Raw genomic sequence first — 20,613 nt, 5'->3', positions numbered from 1 at the left:
GCCCAGGGAAGGTGTTAACTGATTGCTTAAGAACCTAGTGAGCTTCACTGTCGAGGATAAATTATAGTTTAAAAGCAAAACAAAAACTCCTCTCCCTGGAGTACTTTTTCCTAGATTACCAGGGATATCATGACTGACCTGAGTTGTTTCCTTATGAATAAGGCAGTGCTTTTGCCACTCAGGATATTCCTACCACAGAAGCCTTTTCTAAACGAAAAGCCTGGGAAAACGAGGTCTTCTGGTACACCAGCACAGGAATGTATATTCTGCTTCGAGTCTCTGACATAGATGTATGTTTTCGTGACTCATCACATTAACTCTCTGATATTTAAGACAAATAGAAATGCATACAAGTAGAAAGGAAGAGTGCAGAGGTGCCTGGCTGGCTCAGTTGGTGGGACAAGCGACTCCTGATCTCTGGGTTGTGGGTTTGAGCCCTATCTTGGGTGTAGAGATTACTTAAAAATAAAATCCTGTAAGAATAAACTGTAAAAGACTTTAACAAGACATAACAATTCTTATATGACTTTCTCATATGGCATATGCTCTATGAATAAATAATAACAGGGTCTCAAAGGGCAACTTTTAAAATAATAAAATTGTGTCACTTAAGTAATGGTATGAATTGACAGTATAATCGAAGATAATACAAAGAAATCCTATTTGTCTATGTGTTATTAGATAAACTGCTAAGAGCAAAGGAGAGGACAAATATTCTCAACTTGATTTAGAGAAGCTCTCAATGAAAATGTAGTCAGTTCATTTCCTAGAAGATCCAGCTCCAGGTATATGACAAAGCACATGCTCAACTTCTTTGGAATAATTTCTTGAAGGGAATTTCATGAAGTTGTATTTCATTGAATTTCAGGAAGTTTCCCATCCAAAAATTAAAGTGAGTCCAAGTATGTACAAAGTGTGTTAAAAATATCATCCATCGGTGTTAGGTGCAGTGAGTGCTATTGCGGTTTTGTTGGTTGTTGTTGTTGTTGTTGTTGATAGAGAAAGGAAAAGAATATAGTGACAGTGAAGGCAGTGATTTTTTTTAAATTATTAAGTTATTTTAACTCACTGAATATTTTTATTCAATAATCCTTTTCAGAAGGTAAATGAACCTGGTTCTTAAGAAGGAGTAGGTCCAGGTAGCACAATTTTTATGTTTAAAATCTATTTAATTGATATATTAAGTCCACTGGAAATATTGGCTTATTTATCAAAGAGCCTTAGAACTGAATAAGAAAGTAGGAAGGAAACTGTAGGATATAGGGAATGCAATGGGGTGGAGGCAGTTTGCAGAGAGGTCTCAGAAAGAAAAGCCACAGTCACTGGTGAGGCCTCCCTTAGAAAATGCAGCAGACAGCCCCAGTCCTTGATCTTTTGCCAGCATGCACTGAGGAACTTGCCACATCTGAATCTCACATTTCGGTATCTCTCAGGGCTGTTATCACTGCAAATGCTGGCAGATGCTCTTGACATAAAACAATAGGAATTCTGCTGTCATTTCTGCATTAGCGAGTCATAAAGCTCTGAAAGAAACCCCAGTAGAAATGTTTTCATCAAGTGCATATGAGAATATAATAAAAGACAGAAAAAAGACCAGATAATTTCAAAAAAAGATCGTAGCCCCTCTGTGTGGTACCTTACAAAGGACAGAGTTAGAATCACTGATTTGAAAATGATGATGATGATGACGGTGGATTACAAAACAAAAATAAAAAACAGTAACAAAAAAAAGTTCTCCAAAACTTTAAAACCAGGTTCAAAGAATCATGTTAAGTAGATGCTTTTATAGGGTATTATCCAATAAATGGCCATACATCCCTAAAGTAGTTTTCACCTCCCCTCTCTCTTTCTTTTGGGAAAAATGTCTGTTATCGTTCAAATCCAGTATCAGAGGATAACTCTTAACCACAGGAATCTCCCACATTCTTACACTGGTAGTGTGAGTACAGCAGTTCTCCCTGAAAATAGAGCGAAAAGCAGCAGAAGCCACTCTCTGAGCTTCTTTAAAGGAAGGCAGGAATTGAGAAATACCTTCTAATTACTGATGGCTCATCTTTTGTATTGAATTTTAGCCCACTGTTTGTTCCAAAGCACCACCCTGGGTTTACCACATTGATGATCTAAGGTTCCCTAAGCCTGTCTTAGTTTTTATGCAAAATTTGTCATCTAGGAATTCCAAGTTTGATGATATTTTTTTAACAAAGCTTAGACCCTTCAGTTGTTGAAGAATGCCAAAATCACATAATCCTTTCATCTTCTTAACTCACCTACATAACTTTGTAATGTGAGAGAGTTATTGAATGCGAAGGTAATGTTGAAAAGGCAAAATTAAATTTCACTTATAAATCACCGTAATATAAATGCACATGCATAAATTCATATCACCTTTGATTCCAAAGAAACTCATTATAACAGATTCATTATATTGTGACGAGCATTTTTTACTTTTCTAAAACTATAATCTACTACTCCTTTGGGCACATTTAGTAAATTAAAGAATCGCTTTGGGAAAATATCTTTTTTAAACTATGAAATGCTTTGGGAAAATATGTATTTTAAACTACACCAATCTATCTCTCCTAGAGAAATATGATCAAGTTGAATCCTTTGCATTTTGAAATTTGCAATGAAAGGGGTTTTTTTTTTTAAGATTTATTTATTTGAGGGAGAGAAAGAGCATGTGCATGAGCATGCTGTGGAGGGAGCGGCAGAGGGAGAGGGCAAGAGAATCTCAAGCGGACTCCACACGAAGTGTGGAAGCCTGACACAAGGCTCGGATTCCATGACCCTGAGATGATGACCTGAACTGAAATCAAGAGTCAGATGCTCAACCAACTGAGCCACCCAGGCACCCCTGCAATTAAAGTTTAATTAAAAGGCAACAGGAAATACATAGTATTAAAGTTTGATTTATACCTGGTTACTGGACAGTTCTTTATAGACTTGTCAATGTAAATGATCTCAAATGCAACATATTGTGTAGAAAAAGCAAGTATTATACAATTTATTTAGCTTTAAAGCACGCAACACAACACTGTATATTCTAATGGATGCATATCTATATAATTAAAGTATAAAAACCTTTCAGGGAAGGATTCACACCTACCAGGACAGTGGTAGGTGAGCAGATAAAAAGATAAGAATACAGTAAAGCTTTAGTTATGTCTCGAATGTTTTATTTCTGAAAATAAAGTGAGCCAAGGCAAACATGGCTAATGTTAGCCTGTGTTAAATCTGAGTCGTACACACTGGCATCTATGAAATTATTTTCCAAATGTTTGAAATCATTTATCATTTTAAACATTTCTAATATAATATTACAGAGTATTGCCTTAATAAAGTGAAAACTTTATTTCTTTTTAAAAAGTATGATGGGGCATCTCTGTGGCTCAGTCAGTTAAGTGTCTGCCTTCAGCTCAGGTCACGATCTCAGGGTCCTGGAATGGAGCCCTGCATCAGGCTCCTGCTCAGTGGGGAGCCTGCTTCTCCCTATGCTACTCCTCCTGCTTACTCTCTCTCTCTCTCTCTCTCTCTCTCTCTCTCTCTCTCTCGTGCTCTCTCTCTCTCTCTCTCTGTTAAATAAATAAAATCTTTTTTAAAAAAAGTATGATGGCAATTCAATATAAGGAATATAGTTAATAATACTGCAATAGTACCATTGTATGGTAACAGATGGTAGCTAGACTTGCTGTGAATATAACATAACGTATAGTGTTGTCTAACCACTATGTTGTGCACCTAAAACTTATGTCATTTATGCGTCAGCTACACTTCTTCGGGTTTTTTTTAAATGGAGGAAATAGTAACATCTGCACAACCAACTCAAACTTTGTGCTGGCTGTCTTTACCAGACATAGACGAGTGCACTGCAGGGACCCACAACTGTAGAGCCGACCAAGTGTGCATCAATTTACGAGGCTCCTTTGCCTGTCAGTGCCCCCAGGGGTACCAGAAGCGGGGAGACCAGTGCGTAGGTAAGTACAGCAGAGCAGTAAGCAAAATTCTATCCTAAACCTCTTGTTTAAACCCATCATTCAAAGCAAAGCATTCATATTTATTTGGAGAATGATAACTCCAACTGCTTGTTCTGTCATTGACTACTGGACCATTTTCCACATTAATAAGAAAGAGCTAACTTAAAGGGTGAGCACGTTCTGGATTTCAAAATGTTGGTTCCATGTTAGACTAAGCTGAAGCAGAAATTTGGAGTATGAATGAGACCACAAAAGCAACCGAGGAAATAATTTTAAATTAGCTGTTTGGTGGCCACAGCACCAAAACATTGACGATGTGACCTTCATTCACTGGTTCATAAAATAGCATAGCTTATAGGGCACATGAATGAAGTTCAAATCCCAACTCTGCTCCTAACTCATTTTGAGGCTTTAGACAAATGACTTACATACTCAGGAGCTCATGCGTGGGAGTGCTCAGAGCTGAGGCAAGTATTGCACGGAATAGCTGTGTGTATTATTGTGTGATGAGTTAACAGAAGTGTACTAAACATTCGGTGTGTTGCAACTGGGTGCAGTGCTGGAAAGGCAAAACCAAGTATAGCGTGTGCCTCTACTTGAGAGCTCTCACTTGAGGTACCTGAGGACAGGAGCCAGGTCTGATTTGTGTCACTGCTGTCTCCCCGGAACCTGAAAAAGTGCCTGCCAAGTAGATGCTCCATGCATTTTTTTTTTCAATTGGCAGGAAGAACACAGTATGAAGAGGCTGACTGGCGAATAAGTAAACAGTAAAAAGTAAATGTGTTCCAGGTTCTGTCATGAGGTCCAGCACTAGGAGTAAAACGTCCTAATTGAATCCCTGTGTCAGTTGTATTCATGTGATATTCATGGTGATTTACATACTACCGTTTAACATACATCAGTGAAGAGTCCTTATTTTCTCTTTAGAACAGAGGGATAAGAACATGGGGATAGGAAGCTAGAATTAATTTTCGCCTGAAAATGTTAGCTCTTGACATCAAGATGTCAACACTGAGCTCCTTGAGGGCCTGGTTCTGCCCGCCATGGGGCTGTGCCCAGGTGCTGGGGTGAGTGCCCAGCCTCTGTGGAAGGCCCAGGGTTTGTGTGACTAAAACTGTGATTTGGAAGATTGTGTGGAAAACTGGACAGGCACCAAAGTTTTGCCCAATGGATTAGTCAGGAAAATAAACAATTGAGGGTATAAAAGGTAAAGAGAAAGAACTAACTCAACTTACTATGGGAACAATTAAAGGGAATAAAATGTGTAATTATAGCCCTATAGGATCTGGTAGCAGGAAACATTCTTAAATCCAGATCTAATCATGGGGCTTCTCTGCTGTTCCCCTCACCCACATTTGCCAGCAGAGCATATAAGGTCTTCCTCCATCAGATCCTTGTCCAGTTCTGTTGTACCAACACCATTCTTCCTGCAAAAATATTACACTGCAGCCTTGTCTACTAAAGTTCCGCACAAACATCATGCAGTGTCACACCTTATTGCCTCTACCTAAGCTCTTTTAGCATCAAAAACATGTTTGCCCTGGCAAACACCTATTCAATTTCCAAATCCCAGTTCAGGGTCACTTCCTCTGGGAAGTCTTCCATGATTTAACCAGATATGATAAGTTCCTCCCTCCTCTGCATCACTACTTCTCAAACCTTGATGAGTGTTTTTTTTTTTAAATTTCCAGTCTATTGTAGATCAATACTACTAAAAGTAAAATAAAAAATGTTGTAGCAACACCAAATTGCTATTCCTAAACACATATTCTCAACTTCTATACTTATTTGTAGCAGGCTGTTCCAAATAATCCATGAACCAACAGTGGTCAGCAGGCCACTTGAGTAGAATGGTGCTCTGTCTGTCCCTTGTACAGCTTTCTACATTGATCTTACCATTCCTTGCAATAATATGTTTCCATGCCATTCTTCATGCTAGACAGAGTATAAAGAATGTATTTATCATCATTATAAGACTATAGTGCCAAACACAATGCTTGCAAATAACAGTGATTCAGTGGGTATTCACTGATTGAGAAGACGTGCATGATTTATTTATCAAGTATTTACTGATACTGTTCTAAGTGCTGGTACACCATGATGGTGTACCAGATACTGTTCTAAGTGCTGGGCCTTCATGGTGAGCAAACATATTTTACAGAATCATGTCCCTCATGGAGCTATTAGGAGGGACTATTTTTACAAATTAGCTGTCAATAGGGGCCCCTGGCTATAATACTGGGTACAGGATGAGCTATGCTAAAATTGTTCTTAATCAATATGAAGTCTGCACACACATTCAACTAATGTTTATCGAGCACCTACTATGCCAGACCCTGTTCCAGGCATTAAGCACATAGCAGTGAACTGACAAAAATACTCTACTTTCATCTGAAGAGAAGACAGGTCTTATTTGCCATGCATTATAGTGAGGGAGACAGACAAGAAGCAAATAACACATAACACAATATCAAGGAGTGTCAATGGCCACAAAAAATAGAAAGCAAGAAAAGGTGACAGATGGGACAGAAGAAGCCATTTTATATGGATGAACAGAGATGGCCTCCCTGAGGTGACATTTGAGCAGACACTTCAAATAAATGAGGTGGAAAGCCATGTCAATGCCATTACCTTTGATTTCAGTATTCAAGTGAAATCAAATATATTTTGCAGCCTATTAATAACAGGTGCCATTTATTTTTACCTGTTTTTTTGCAAAGAAATTTGCCTATAATTTCATGGTATCCTCCCAACAAGTCTACCACATTGTTGTATTATCACTTACAGAAGAGAAAATTGAAGCTCTGAGAAGACCATGCTAGTAATTGCCAGAACAAAGATTCATCTCAGGTTATCCTGAGGCCACTTGAGCCTACCACTTCCCACAGTTTTAGACAGAAGAACTCAACATAAAGTATTGTTTTGTTTTTGTTTTTTACCATAAGGAAGTGTCAGTCTTATATTGTACAGTCTTATATTGTACAGTGCACAGTCTTATATTGTACATGAATAATTGTTACTTTTTAATTACACACGTCATGTTAGCATTGTCGCAAAGTGTAGAGTTAATGAAATTTTACTATGCTTCTAAGATGTTAATCCTACTCCGCAAGTTCTCAACTGACCATTTTATAGTTGGAAATATTTATCTGAGAAGAACACAGCCTGGAACACTTCATCAGAGTGTCAGAGGGCAGTCTCAAGAGGTAATTTGTTTAGCATCCTATTCCTTTCACAGTGTTCTTTCATTTGATTCTCATGGAAACTTCATAAGATACACATAGCAAGCATTACTGTCCAAATTTTACAAAAGAAACAATCAAGATACCAAGCGTTTATGTGACTTGGGCAACGTCAGCAGCTGAGCAGTAGACCACACCTCCTTTCTCTTAGTTTTATGCTACATCAATCAGTTCTTCCATAGTGCTTTTTTACTTCTGTCATTACAAATAACCTTTTGGATCCCAGAACCGACATATATATTTTCATATCTATGTGAAATAGTCTTAATTACTTTTCTGTCTTTAAATCTCAACCCACTCAACCAGCTTTATGAAGTCTTTGTTTTTAACATCTCACTCAACTGCAGAATGCAAACCAAAGCTTATTTTTAAAAGAATATTTACCCTAATTTAAAAAGAGAGAGACAGAATGCCTTTTAAAATGAGATTTTTCTCTGGCTAGGTTTTCTAGATAATGTTCTGCTGAGAACTAAAGAGCTACCAGCTCTGAATAGCCAATAACTTGGTTTTCTTTGTGTGTGTGCCTGACAACCCAGACATAGACGAATGCACCATTCCTCCATATTGCCACCAAAGATGCGTGAACACACCAGGATCATTTTATTGCCAGTGCAGTCCTGGGTTTCAGCTGGCTGCAAACAACTATACCTGTGTAGGTAAGCTCTGGGCGGACTGCCATCCTAACTGATTTCTGTCTTCACAAAAAACGTCAGGGCGCATTGCAGTATTTCCAGTTTTCTGTGCTCTTGAGTGGACTGGTCTCCTTTATCTTCCCTGCATAAAGCTATAAAGACAATAACCAATCTGTCTCTTAAAACACATCAAGATGTGAATGGAAAACTTTATTAACCGTGGTGTTATTCCTCCTCTGTGAGTCTATCAAAAATATAAAAAAAACTACAGATCAATGGATACACACACACCAATTAATCAACAGTATGTGATATAAATGCTGAAGGTGCCAGTAGATTACTGTAAGTTCAAGTACATAAACTTTCCACTGAGAGTGCATCTGATTTTTACATGCTTCTTCTCCCCTTTCAGAATGCAGTGTCACGGCCCACAGTTTTAAGATTGGCATGACATGGAAAGAATCTAGTGCGGGAAAAATGCCTTTTCACAATATTTTCAGTGCCTTAGAGCATTGCAAAACTCTGTATGGGTCTCAACGGCTTATGTTATAATTGTAATGGAATTTAACAGAACCCATTTAAAAAGTAATAAATAGCACAGATAAATCTTCACCACAGCATGCTGAGAGACTGTATCAGTATGAATGTCTTATATCAATTATTTATAGACTTGGCACTTTGCATCTGAACAACAATAAAAGAAAATAGATACTGGAATGTATATTTATTAGAATCATTAAATTCTTTTGGAAAGATTCATCAAACACAAAACTAACTGTCATTCCCAGAAAGAAATATTCTGGTATTTCTAAAAGAAGTGCATGACAGATGTTTGAAGTCACTCCAATAAATATGAAACCTGAATGGATGTTCTCCAGTGAGCTTCTGCAGGGCAAAGAATCCAACCCAGGAATTATTCACTTATCATTAAATGGCATAGGTACAAAGGAGCAAGGATATGTTTAAAGACATAGATATATAAATGTATATAATATTTCCTTTCAGATATAAATGAATGTGATGCTAGCAATCAATGTGCTCAGCAATGCTACAACATTCTCGGTTCATTTATCTGTCAGTGCAATCAAGGATATGAGCTGAGCAGTGACAGGCTCAACTGTGAAGGTAAAATATTTTCCAAATAATTTGTAACAACAGTTCAATCTGTATAATTGCTGTTGCTTTATCCAATTACGTACCTGTTTATGAAAACAATCTTTTTCTCCATGCAAATTCTATTTTAAAATACAGTTAATTAAGTTCAATTATAGTATTTTCTTTTTAGTATGTTATCAAGAGAAAGGAGAAGGAACAAAATAACTGAAATAGTAGATGTAGGCTGGGTATAATAATTAGAAGGGGTGTTCTAGTATCTTGCTTCTCAAAGTGATGTGATGGCCAGCAGCGTTGACACATCCTTGTCTCTACTTGTGAGAAATACAGATCTCAGGCCCCATACCAGACCTACTGAGTCAGATGCTGCATTTAACAAGAATCCCAGGTGACTGGTATGCACATTTAAATTTGGAAAGAGCTAATCACATGTCAGAAACGTTAGAATATAAACCAAGAGACCTGTCCTCTAGTCTCATTCCCGCCACTGTGTGACTTGAACACATTTCTTTAAGTTGCCTGCATTTCACTTTCCACATGAGTAAAAAGAGGGCCACTTAATTGGAAGGATGACCTTCAGAGTCCATTGCCTGTGCATGTTCCACTGTGCAATTCAAAAGGCATACGACATCCTGAGGGGAATGCCATTGACACTTGATGTCTCTGACTTCTTTCCAGTTTTACTTAAAGCCACAAAGGTCATACCCCACCCAGAGAGGCCTCATATCATGCCACTGTGCTCAAAACCAAAAGGGGCTGGTTCTGGACAGCTGCCTCTGTCCTTCTGAGCAAACTATAAGGACATCACCATTGAGAAATGCAAAGCATTCTTTCCCTGAACTCCCAATTCATTCAGTCTGCTCAGTCAGTATGGTTAAGTCCAAGATTCGCCAGACTCTCAGCAATCATTGAGTAAAACTGATAGTCAGAAAAACTGTGTGGTGGAGTTCTGGAGGAAATGAGCTGATATTGTAGAATTTTCCCTCCAGGTTCTTACGAAGTTTTATATTTCTGTTTTATTTTGTTTAAGATTTTTTATTTATTTATTTGAGATGGGGAGAGAGAGAGTGAGAGCACACGTAAGGGGGAGGGGCAGATGAAGAGGGAGAAGCATACTCCTCACTGAGTAGGGAGCCTGGACTTGAGGCTCAGATCCCAGAACCCTGAGATCATGACCTGAGCCAATGGCAGATGCTTAACCAACTGAGCCACCAAGCACCCTATATTTCTGGTTTAGAGTTTGCAGTATTTTTACACTTTTACCTTATCTTCAGAAATATTGTCAAAGTAGTGACCTGTAAGTTTTTCAACTCTGTGTACCTACTCTTGTCTGATTGAACAGACATTGATGAATGCAGAACCTCAAGCTACCTGTGTCAGTATCAGTGTGTCAATGAACCTGGGAAGTTCTCGTGTATGTGCCCCCAGGGATACCAAGTGGTGAGAAGTAGAACATGTCAGGGTAAGTTTATTGTTTTCATATCTGTTAAGTGTTTATATAATTTGAGCTCCTTTTTCCCTTGTTCATCATGTAGTATGCTCATCTCATAAAAAAAGGTATTATTCAGTTAGCACTGACTTTTTTTAGATTGAAAGTAATTTTTGCTCTTAAGATGTAAATAATTTTAATAAAATATTGATATCTCTTCTATATAGCCTACTTAATCTCTATGATATACATCTTCTAATCACCTGCCCCAAAGATTCAATTATTAAAATATTTCACCATGAGTTTGAGTCTAGGGAATAAACTTAACATGTGGGGTAGGCAAACCTCAAATCAGTCTCATATCCTCTAAAATACCAAGATTATATACCTAAATGTGCTGAGAAAAATCAGCCTCAAGTATATTAAAATGTGCTTGAATTCTTAAGCAGAAAAAAAAACAAAAATAGCTAATATCCTAGGGTCCAGTTTTAAAATAAACATTCAGGTGATATTCATACTTACACATCTCCAATGCTACATGTAGTTTCAAATTTCTTTAACAGAGAAGTCTGTTCAGATAAAGCCAAAAGTATACATAATCCTAGAAAAGCTAGTATAGATACTTGTCTTTGCATAAAACAGTAAGTGGGAAAAAATGACTGAACTTGAAGACAGAAAATTTGTTTGAGGCTCTATAGTCTTAAATAATATCAAACATCTCTAAACTTTAGCTTTCTCATTTGGAAAAGGGAGTTGTGAGCATGAAATTGATAACATACATAAAAATTACTTGTAAACAATAAAGCCTTACTATCCAAGATGTTTTCATAAAATTTACTTAGCAATGTAAGTGACTAGTAGCAAATCTGCTCTAAAGAGTCCTCTTTAATCAGAACTAAGAAAGGACATACAAGGGCAGTAAAATCCTTTGAGAAAGGAAAAAGATCAGGGCAAGGATACAGTAGGGCTTCTCAGTCTATATCATGATTTTATAGAATATTAACTCAGAGGAACACCCAGGACCTGGGATTTTTACGGTATGCATATGATAATTCAACTAGATTCCAACCACTAAGTATGAACACAATCAGAATGCCATTCACTGCACAATGAACACCTTTATACCCCTTTCCAGGAAAGTTACTAGAGACTCTAATATTAATTGTGGAAAAACATTGCATTCCAATGATTTTACTTTCTGAAGCCTGAGACTTTTAACATGAATATTACATGGAGGAAAATGTTAGCCAGTGGGATATCTTAACTAATTTCCCTGGAGTCCTTCAAATAAATGTGTCTGTGTTTTTTATCATAAATGTATTTGGTGCTCAGCAAAAGACAGAGGCAAATTAACATACAGGGAGAGTTTACCTACCTACTCTATTTGTATGGAAACATATCTGTTACAATTTAAGGTGAAAAAAAATACTAGAATTGCAAATAAGTGATTCAAGAGTGTTATATCTTGAAGATATGCAGCTCCAGAATGTTTGGTTAAGCCAAAACATTTTTTAAGAGAGAGGCTTAACATTCTTTTAAAGTACAAAGCAATTAGTTTTCTCCACTAAAACTCTCTCTTCCCAACCTTGTCCATATAGACTAAAGTAAAACTGAAAGAGTTTGGAGTCTTACCTTTAATCAAAGGCTTATTTTCAGGATGAAATAACTGTTCTCATTTCTACAACCTTGCAAAAATGAAAACTCTCTGTGTTTCAGTGGGGTGGGGGAGGCTAGAGAGTAGGAAAGAGAGAAACAGAGAGAGAGAATGCACATACACACATTCATGAAATATTTTAATACTATTAATAATTCCTGAAAAACATTCCAGAATGATTAAGGTGTTGATTACGTTAGGCTCTAAATTAATGAAAGTAATAAATGAAATTATTACATAAAGTTTCCTGTTGTCATTCTTGGCCTCCATATAACAAACCAGTCCTAGTTTTCCTTGTAGCTAAACAGCATATTTATTTTTCAGAAAAGAGAAGAATATTGAAAGGACAAGTCAATTACGATTTCTTCTAAGAAATCTAAATTCTTTCTTTAGCCATAGCCAGTCCAAAAGAAGACACTTTGTATAACTGACTCTTGGAAACTCTTGGAAACTTCTCTAGTCTCTTCTTGGGTTCCAGATGGCTTTGGCCAGTTTGGAATCTAAAAGAAAAATTTTTTCCTCCAAAGATAAGGCATAAAAGTATTCTCATTTAGGGGATGTAGTACCTCACAGTGGAAAGATGCCTATGACTACCTGTATGAACTTGGGCTACATACTTAACCCTTACTTGTTTTTCCTCCATGTCAAGCAGAGATAATCTTTCTTGTCCATGTCTGCATGATTTATGTGAAAAGCAACTTAGTTCATTTTAATATTTCTTAAAAGCCAGGTGCCCCCAAGTGTATTAATGCTGGGTGATAAAGGGATTTAAAGATGGATACTATAGTCCTGCCCTCAAGGGGTTTATAAGCTAAGAGGGGTTAAAATAAACTGGAATGAGTAAATTAATGAATAAAAATGTCTGGTTATTAGGTAGAAGGATTCAGGAAACGGTTATAATGGATAAAATCTAAATCATTATTCAAATGTAAAGGGAGGTAGACATAGCTAGGGATGTGAATCTTAATATAATTTTCATTGTTCTAGTAGTAAATATAATGGCTCTCTAGTGAAAGTGTTCTCTCAGATGTCATCTGGAGGCTCATAATTCCCAGATCCAAAATCAGTCCTTGTCCAGCACAGCCCTCGTTTTCTGGGACTCTCTCCCCTTTTGGCTTCCTTGCACTGCCTTTTCCTGGCTTGCCTCTCACCACAGCCCCCTCTTTAATTCCCCTTCTTCAATTCCCCTTCTTCCACACTATTTCCAAAAAGCTATGCCATCCAAGGTGGAACAGATTCAGGGAGATTCAAGTTTGCAAGGTAAGAGGTATATAGGGATCTGGGCTAAGTTAAATGTGCTTTTAGACACAAAACTGAGTAGGACCTAAGTTCATTGCATTTAATTGAGGACAGATGTAGCTGAGTCATTCCAGACAGATTATTAGTATGTGTCATTTCATGATATTTTTATCAACCACCTATTGTTCATCTGTTGAATTCAAAGCCAAATGTTAGCCATTGACTGTGCTTATATAAACATGAAAGACACCAATCCTTGCCCTTGGGGAGTTGTAATTTAGTTAAGAATATAGATATGGCAATAGTTAATTATAAAATAAAATGGAATTAAATAAGAGATGGATACGTGCACTAGAAGATTAGAAGCAGAATTAATTCTGCCTAGAGGGTTAGAAGCCTGCAGGAAAGAAGAAGCATCTCAATTGGCCTTGAAGTGTGCTGGTTAGATGGGATTTTCGTGGTTGGGATGGGATTTTCGTGGTTGGGTCCTGAGGGTCTTCTAGGCTGGGAAAACAGCAAGCAAAACCAATGGGGGGAGCATTTGACTCTCTGGCTGGGGAGCTTCCAAGAGAGTTACAGCCTACAGGTATGGTTTTGGTAAGCTCGGCATGCAAGTGGAGACTTGATCCTCTGGGAGTAGATTACACTGTCCAGAGGAAGCACAGCAGAAGTGAAGCTATGAAGTGTTATATGATTTACTCAGATCGGTAAATTCTTTGACCCTATGTGTTTACAGATATAAATGAGTGTGAGACCACAAATGAATGTCGGGAAGATGAAATGTGTTGGAATTATCATGGCGGCTTCCGTTGTTACCCACGAAATCCTTGTCAAGATCCCTATGTCTTAACATCAGAGAAGTAAGAAAAAAATCAGAGCTTTTGAAAGTGAGAACTTTCTGGTCTTACCACCATAAACTGGGAAATACTTTTGTTTTTCTCTGCAGCCGATGTGTTTGCCCAGTCTCAAGTGCGGTGTGCCGAGAACTTCCCCAGTCTATAGTCTACAAGTACATGAGCATCCGATCTGATAGGTCTGTGCCATCAGACATCTTCCAGATACAGGCCACAACCATTTATGCCAATACTATCAATACTTTTCGGATTAAATCTGGAAATGAAAATGGAGAGTTCTACCTAAGAGTGAGTAGTACCCTGTGGGCAGCTGTAGCTGTTGGGACAGGCGCAAGTTTGCTGTGGTTTGGCAGTATTCACTTAGAAGGAAAGCTAACATTTAAGGAGTTTTTATGTGCAAGCATTGTGTAAGTCTTCCTGAGTGCATTATCTCATTTAATCTTCTTGGTAGCATTGTCAGAAAGATACTACTATTTCATCTCCATTTATACGGAACAGTGAGACTCAGATTTAGTAGCTTCTCTAAAGTCACTCAGATACCAAGTTGAAGACTAATGGAGTTGTGTGTGACCAGCAAAACAAAAGCTTACACACACTCCAAATAGATACCACAAATCAGTGCTGGTTACTTGATTGTACGTAGAAAAAATAATTCCTGGAGAGCTTTTCAAGAACCATAAATTCCTTGTTGGTACATCTGCAAGATCATTTACATTCACACCAAAACTGAAACCTGGAAGTCCCTAAAGGGCCCCCATCTATTTGGACCAAAAGGGCCAGTAGTTGTACCATTCTTGCAAACTTCCAGGCAGACAGTATGAGGTCATCTTTGTGCTTTCCATTTCTTTCATTGCCGATATGAAATCTTTCTCTGAATTCTGCTATTTCTTTCTTCATGGTTTCTCCTTTCTTCATGGTAGTCTTTGCTTCCCCGTGCCCCTGCTTCTCTTCCTTTAAACTGGCTCTTAGTAGCCCCTCATCCCCCCAAGGGCTTCCAAGCAGATCTCCCTAACTTTGGTGCCTCAGCCTTCCAGGCAAAATCTCAGCAAGTTCATTTTAGGTGAAAATTTTGACATATTTTAAATAAGGCTCACCACTTCATGTGCAAATGATGGCACCCCACCAAGCAGTTTGCAGGGTTCCGGTAACTGTTTCACGCTAAGGATGTTATTCATCCAGTTACAATTTTCTCAAAACTCCTTTGGGCACTCTCCATTTTTAATCAGATTTTAAAGTCAATATTTCATTTTAAGAACATGAAAAGTAAATTGGGAAATTCATCCTTGTGGTAAAGTTTACAGATTTTTAATGTTTACATGTTTATCCCATTCTTTGATATATTAAGTTCCCTTCCAACTCCAGAATTTTGTGATTCTGTTTCTTTGCCAATAAATTAGAAATGATTAATTTCTCATGACCGACTTCTGAAGAGAGAAATCCAACCCAAAATCTATTATTGTTCTTTTTTTCTAATAGCTAAGAATAAACTTCTCTAACATTAGATGCTTCAAATTTGAGATATACTAGATATTTGTAAGAAGTTTACTCTAAATGCATTTCACACAGTTCAGATAATACCAATTTAATAATTCTAGCCCAAATAAATAACATTTGTAACCCATGGCAATAAAATAGGTTCATCTCAAAATCTTTCTTAAAAATAGTTTTCCACTTTGATCTTTTAGCTATAATTTAAGAAAATAAAATTTCTAACATAATCAAGAGTTAAGCAAAGTTCCAGCATGTTATTTTCCTTGCAATAAACATAGCACTTTAAAAGTTTTATGATTCATATCAGTACATTTATTGACTTGATATTTTCAAATATAAATTCTCAGTGTTTTTCTCAAGTAAAATCTCTTTTCCATGAATGATATAAAACATTAGCAATTTTTATAATCCCAGAGTTGATTATTAAATTATTTGAAACAAAAACTATTTGAAATAAAAAGTCATTTTTTTAAAGATTTTATTTATTTATTCAAGAGAGAAATAGTGAGAGAGAAAGAGAGAGAGAGAGAGAGCACAGCAGGGGAGAAGGAGAAGCAGAGAGCCTGATGTGGGGCTGAATCTTAGGACCTTGGGATCATGACCTGAGGTGAAGGCAGTTGCTTAAGCAACTGAGCCACCCAGTGCCCAATAAAAAGTCATTTTAAGATTACTTCTTATCATATAATTCAAGAAGTAATTAGGTTGAATCCTACAAAATTTCTCTACTGAAAAATCCATTTTTGTAGAGGACATTTGATGCATAAGAATCAGTCATCAGACCTTAATATTGCACCTACTGTATGCTCAGCCCCATACCAGGTGCATGTAATACATACTTCCTTATTTTAAAGGCTTGAAATATTACATGTGGCAAAAGTTAACATCTAGGAAGGGAAAAGAGAAGCAATTTTATATTCGATTCCATGATCCAAGACATCAAAGAATTAATGTTGACTGGAACAGTTAAAGAAGTGTCTTGGGCACCTGGGTGGCTCAGTGGTTGAGCATCTGCCTTTGGCTCAGGTTGTGATCCCGAGATCCTACGATTGAGTTCTACACCAGGCTCCCCAGGGGAGCCCCTCTATGTCTCTCTCTCTCTCTCTCTCTCTCTCTCTCTCTCTCTCTCTCTACGTCTCTCATGAATAAATAAATAAAATCTAATGTTTCTTGATGGTCATGATACTGGACCTGATCTTTGAAGGATCTGTAGAATACAGGATTTTATTTATATTCCTTTTGGGAGAGTACTGAGAAAACTTTCATCCTTAGAAAAGAGGACATATTATAATAGAAGTAGTACATAAAATTATAGGTAGAATACCATCCTCCCCACCCATGCCACCCAATACCTATACTTTATTGAGGCTATTTTCTTAATAGCCCTTATCACCACTTTGCATAGTATTCATTTGTCTATATGTGTGGTCTACAGTGCAGATGTAATGAAAGCAGACTTTACCTGTCTGTCCACTCTTCTATGCTCAGCAAAAGGAATATACCTGGCACCTAGCAGATGCTCAAAAAAGATTTGTAAATGAATGAATGAATTCAACTAATGCCTTCAAGGTATTACTATTACCTTCAAGGGACAAGCACCATGCTGGGTCCTGGAGACACAGCAGTGAATAAAACCAAGCCAATTCCTGCCCCAGTGGAGCTCATGGTCAAGGCACTAAGCAAGTGCTCACAAGTATGCTGAATATTACAATAGAGAGTTGCAAGTGCTCATGAGTGCCTACCAAGTCAACCACTAAGAAGATAGGAGTGATCTAGAAACCTCTGAAAGAAGTGAACTTAAGCTGAAGACTAACAATTAAAGACCAGCAAATAGAAGGAATAAAAGCAGTCCAGTTGGTCTGAAACTTCAAGTGCTGCCAGTGAAGTGGCTTGAGAGGAACCTAGAGAGATGAGCAGGGCCAAGATCACAGAATGCCTTACAGAGATATTAAGGTTTCAGGTAGAGGAATTGCTATTAGATTTTCATGTTAAAATGAAAATGCCTGGTATACTGCAGAGCCTGAATGAGAGTGGGACAGGAATGGAAATGAAAAGACCAGTTAGTAGTTCAAGAGAATGGGGTATTACACTAGTAGCAGTGAGTCCAAAAACAGCAGACAAATTTATGAAGATACAGGAAGAACTACATGACTTGGTGAGTTATTTGCTATGGGGAAATGGAGGACGAGGAGGCACCAAAGATAAGTGTCTGTCTTGAGCAACAGTAAATGGTGGTGGTGCCATTTATTAATATGGGGAAGATAGAGCCAGTGTAGAGAGGAAGTTCAGTTTGGAGATCTTTTCAATTTGGACCCTTCTTTTTCAGTAGGGTCTCTTCTGAAACCACTGAAGCCAACAGACATGAATTACCTGAACTTCCCACTCACCCCCTACAAATTTAAGTTCATGTATCCTCCTTCTTACCTTCTCCCTTGAGTTTTTCCAAAGATGAGGTTTTACTTCTGTCAATCAAAGCTAATCTACCACCTATATCCTTCCATCCATCTCCTCTAGAACCTTGTTCCATCAAACTTGTATCTGCCTCTTAGGTATTCAACTTGCCTCCCTCTAGATGTTGCTCTCTCTCTCTTCTCCCAACCCAAGGTTCTTAAAGCACAGCCTATAAACACAATCTCTGCTTTCTCACTTCCTAGTCACCCTTCTATCTTCTGTTCCCATTACCCTACTGGAGTTGCTCTGAAAAGGCAATGACATCTATACTGCTAAATCCAGAGGGCATTTTTCATTTCCAGTCTCTCTCAGCCTCACTATGCCATTGGATACTGCTGGCCATTCTCCTGTTTCCCAATTAATCATCTGTTTCTTCTCATCTTCCCTCAATGGCTTCTCCTCTGCCCACTCCTTAGATGTTAGGCTCTCCCAAATCCAGTCTTATCACATATACATTCTCTCCCTTGGTTTAATGTCCACCCACTGAAGTGATTGCTAAATCCTAATCCACTGTCTCTACCCCCTGCTTTCCTCTGGCATTCAGATTCACACATCTACTAACCTGCCCCTCCAACTCATTTTCCTCTACTCTCCAGCACCCATAACATTCTTCATCAAAATGAAACTACATCCAGTTCTGAACATACTTCTTTACAAAACTCCCAATTATCTTTGGTGACTCTCCTCAGAAATTCAAAAGCCTCCCCTCAATGCTTCAAGGTCCCTCTTCTTTTTCCCCATATTTTTCACCTTTATGTATCTTTGTACATACACTACATAACCTCATGTATCTTAGCATTTGCTGTGTTCCATTGAAATTAACTATTCAGGGATCCCTGGGTGGCGCAGCGGTTTGGCGCCTGCCTTTGGCTCAGGGCGCGATCCTGGAGACCCAGGATCGAATCCCATATCGGGCTCCCGGTGCATGGAGCCTGCTTCTCCCTCTGCCTATGTCTCTGCCTCTCTCTCTCTCTCTCTCTCTCTCTCTCTCTCTCTGTGACTATCATAAATAAATAAATTAAAAAAAAAAGAAATTAACTATTCACATTGTCTCTTCATGTACTAGAATGTAAGCAAATGCATAATGCTAAGAAGAAGTGAAAGATGATAACTTTGTTTACCAGTTCAAAAATTATCAAATTCTCACCTGAACTACAGTCTCTGTAAAGGCTGGTACTACTCAGTAAAAGTGAAGAGAAACATTAACAGAGAGGGATGAACCAAAAACACAGAACTATCAAAAAAGCAGATCTCTGTAACTTGGAACTAATGACTATGTGTGCACAAAGGGAAAAGAACCAAGAAAGGTTGAAACCAAGAAGGAATTAAGTAGTGACTTTTATCCTACCCTCAAAATTCTTCCCCTAATTCTTATAAGACTAGGTATACTCACAAATAATAGAAACTCCAATTCAAGGAAAATTATTCTCTCCCTCCCTCTTTTTTCTTTTATTTTAGCAAACAAGTCCTGTAAGTGCAATGCTTGTGCTTGTGAAATCGCTATCAGGACCAAGAGAATATATCGTGGACCTGGAGATGCTAACAGTCAACAGTATAGGAACCTTCCGCACAAGTTCAGTGTTAAGATTGACAATAATAGTGGGGCCATTTTCATTTTAGTCTTTTAAAAGAGTCCACTATAGGCATTTAAATCAGCCAAAGAATATTGTTACCATAAAGCACTATTTTATTTATAGACGTATCTAGTACATCTACATCTATATGCTGTACACTCACCAATAATTCAAACAGTTACACCATGGTATAAAGTGGGCATTTAATCTGTAAAGATTCAAAGTTTGTCTTTATTACTGTATGTAAATTAGACATTAATCCACTAAACTGGTTTTCTTCAAGAGAGCTAAGCATACTCTATCCAATGAAACTTGGATTCTTTTCTGTAAAAGTGGGACAAAGCAATGATTATCTTCTGTGTTGCTTAAGGAAACTTACTACAGCTCCACTGGCAGTCTTATAAGGAGGCAACCATCATAACATTGAACAGCATGCAAGTTCAAGAATGAATTTTTTAACTGCTTTGTAAGAAAATGGAAAAAGTCAATAAAGATATATTTCTTTAGAAAATGAGGATCTACCATATTTGTGTTGGTTTTATTTTCATAAGCAGTCTTAACACAGTTGTTTATTACTTAGTAATAAACAATTATTGTATAATATGCTGGTTTCTGTTGAATATTTTAAATTTTGTCTGAAATTTTTTATTATGAATGTAAACAAAAGAGTAAGCAAAATTCCCAAAGTGAATAAGGTATCCATAGAGTGATTCTTATATTGAGAAATCTACAGAGAGGAGATGAGAAAACAAATTCTTTTTAAACTATATTGGAGTTGACCTGAAGAAGCAAATTCAGTGTCTTCATCAGTTCAAGCTGCTATAATAAAGTACCATAGACAAGGTGGCTTATAAGCAACAGAAATTTATATCTTACAGCTTAGAGGCTGGAAGTCTTAGATCAAAGTGCTAGCATGGTCACATTCTGGTTGGTGAGAGCTGTCCTCTGGGTTGCAGACTCATA

General features: G+C 37.6%; 1 protein-coding gene across 1 annotated transcript in view; it reads left to right on the top strand.

Moving 5' to 3' along the window:
- The window catches only part of EFEMP1 (EGF containing fibulin extracellular matrix protein 1), a 60,506-nt gene extending 40,342 nt beyond the window's left edge, over positions 1-20,164 (top strand). The window contains 7 exon segments of the mRNA XM_055328038.1: positions 3,852-3,974; positions 7,753-7,872; positions 8,854-8,973; positions 10,304-10,423; positions 14,020-14,143; positions 14,230-14,425; positions 19,535-20,164. Coding sequence (XP_055184013.1) covers positions 3,852-3,974; positions 7,753-7,872; positions 8,854-8,973; positions 10,304-10,423; positions 14,020-14,143; positions 14,230-14,425; positions 19,535-19,696 — 965 coding nt within the window. The 3' untranslated portion in view covers positions 19,697-20,164.
- Positions 20,165-20,613: the final 449 nt, after the last annotated feature.

This window comes from Nyctereutes procyonoides, unplaced genomic scaffold, assembly GCF_905146905.1.
Source record: "Nyctereutes procyonoides isolate TBG_1078 unplaced genomic scaffold, NYPRO_anot_genome, whole genome shotgun sequence".
Taxonomy (NCBI): Eukaryota; Metazoa; Chordata; class Mammalia; order Carnivora; family Canidae; genus Nyctereutes; species Nyctereutes procyonoides.
The sequence above is the reverse complement of the archived record's forward strand: the minus strand, read 5'-3'. Positions and strand labels throughout refer to the sequence as shown.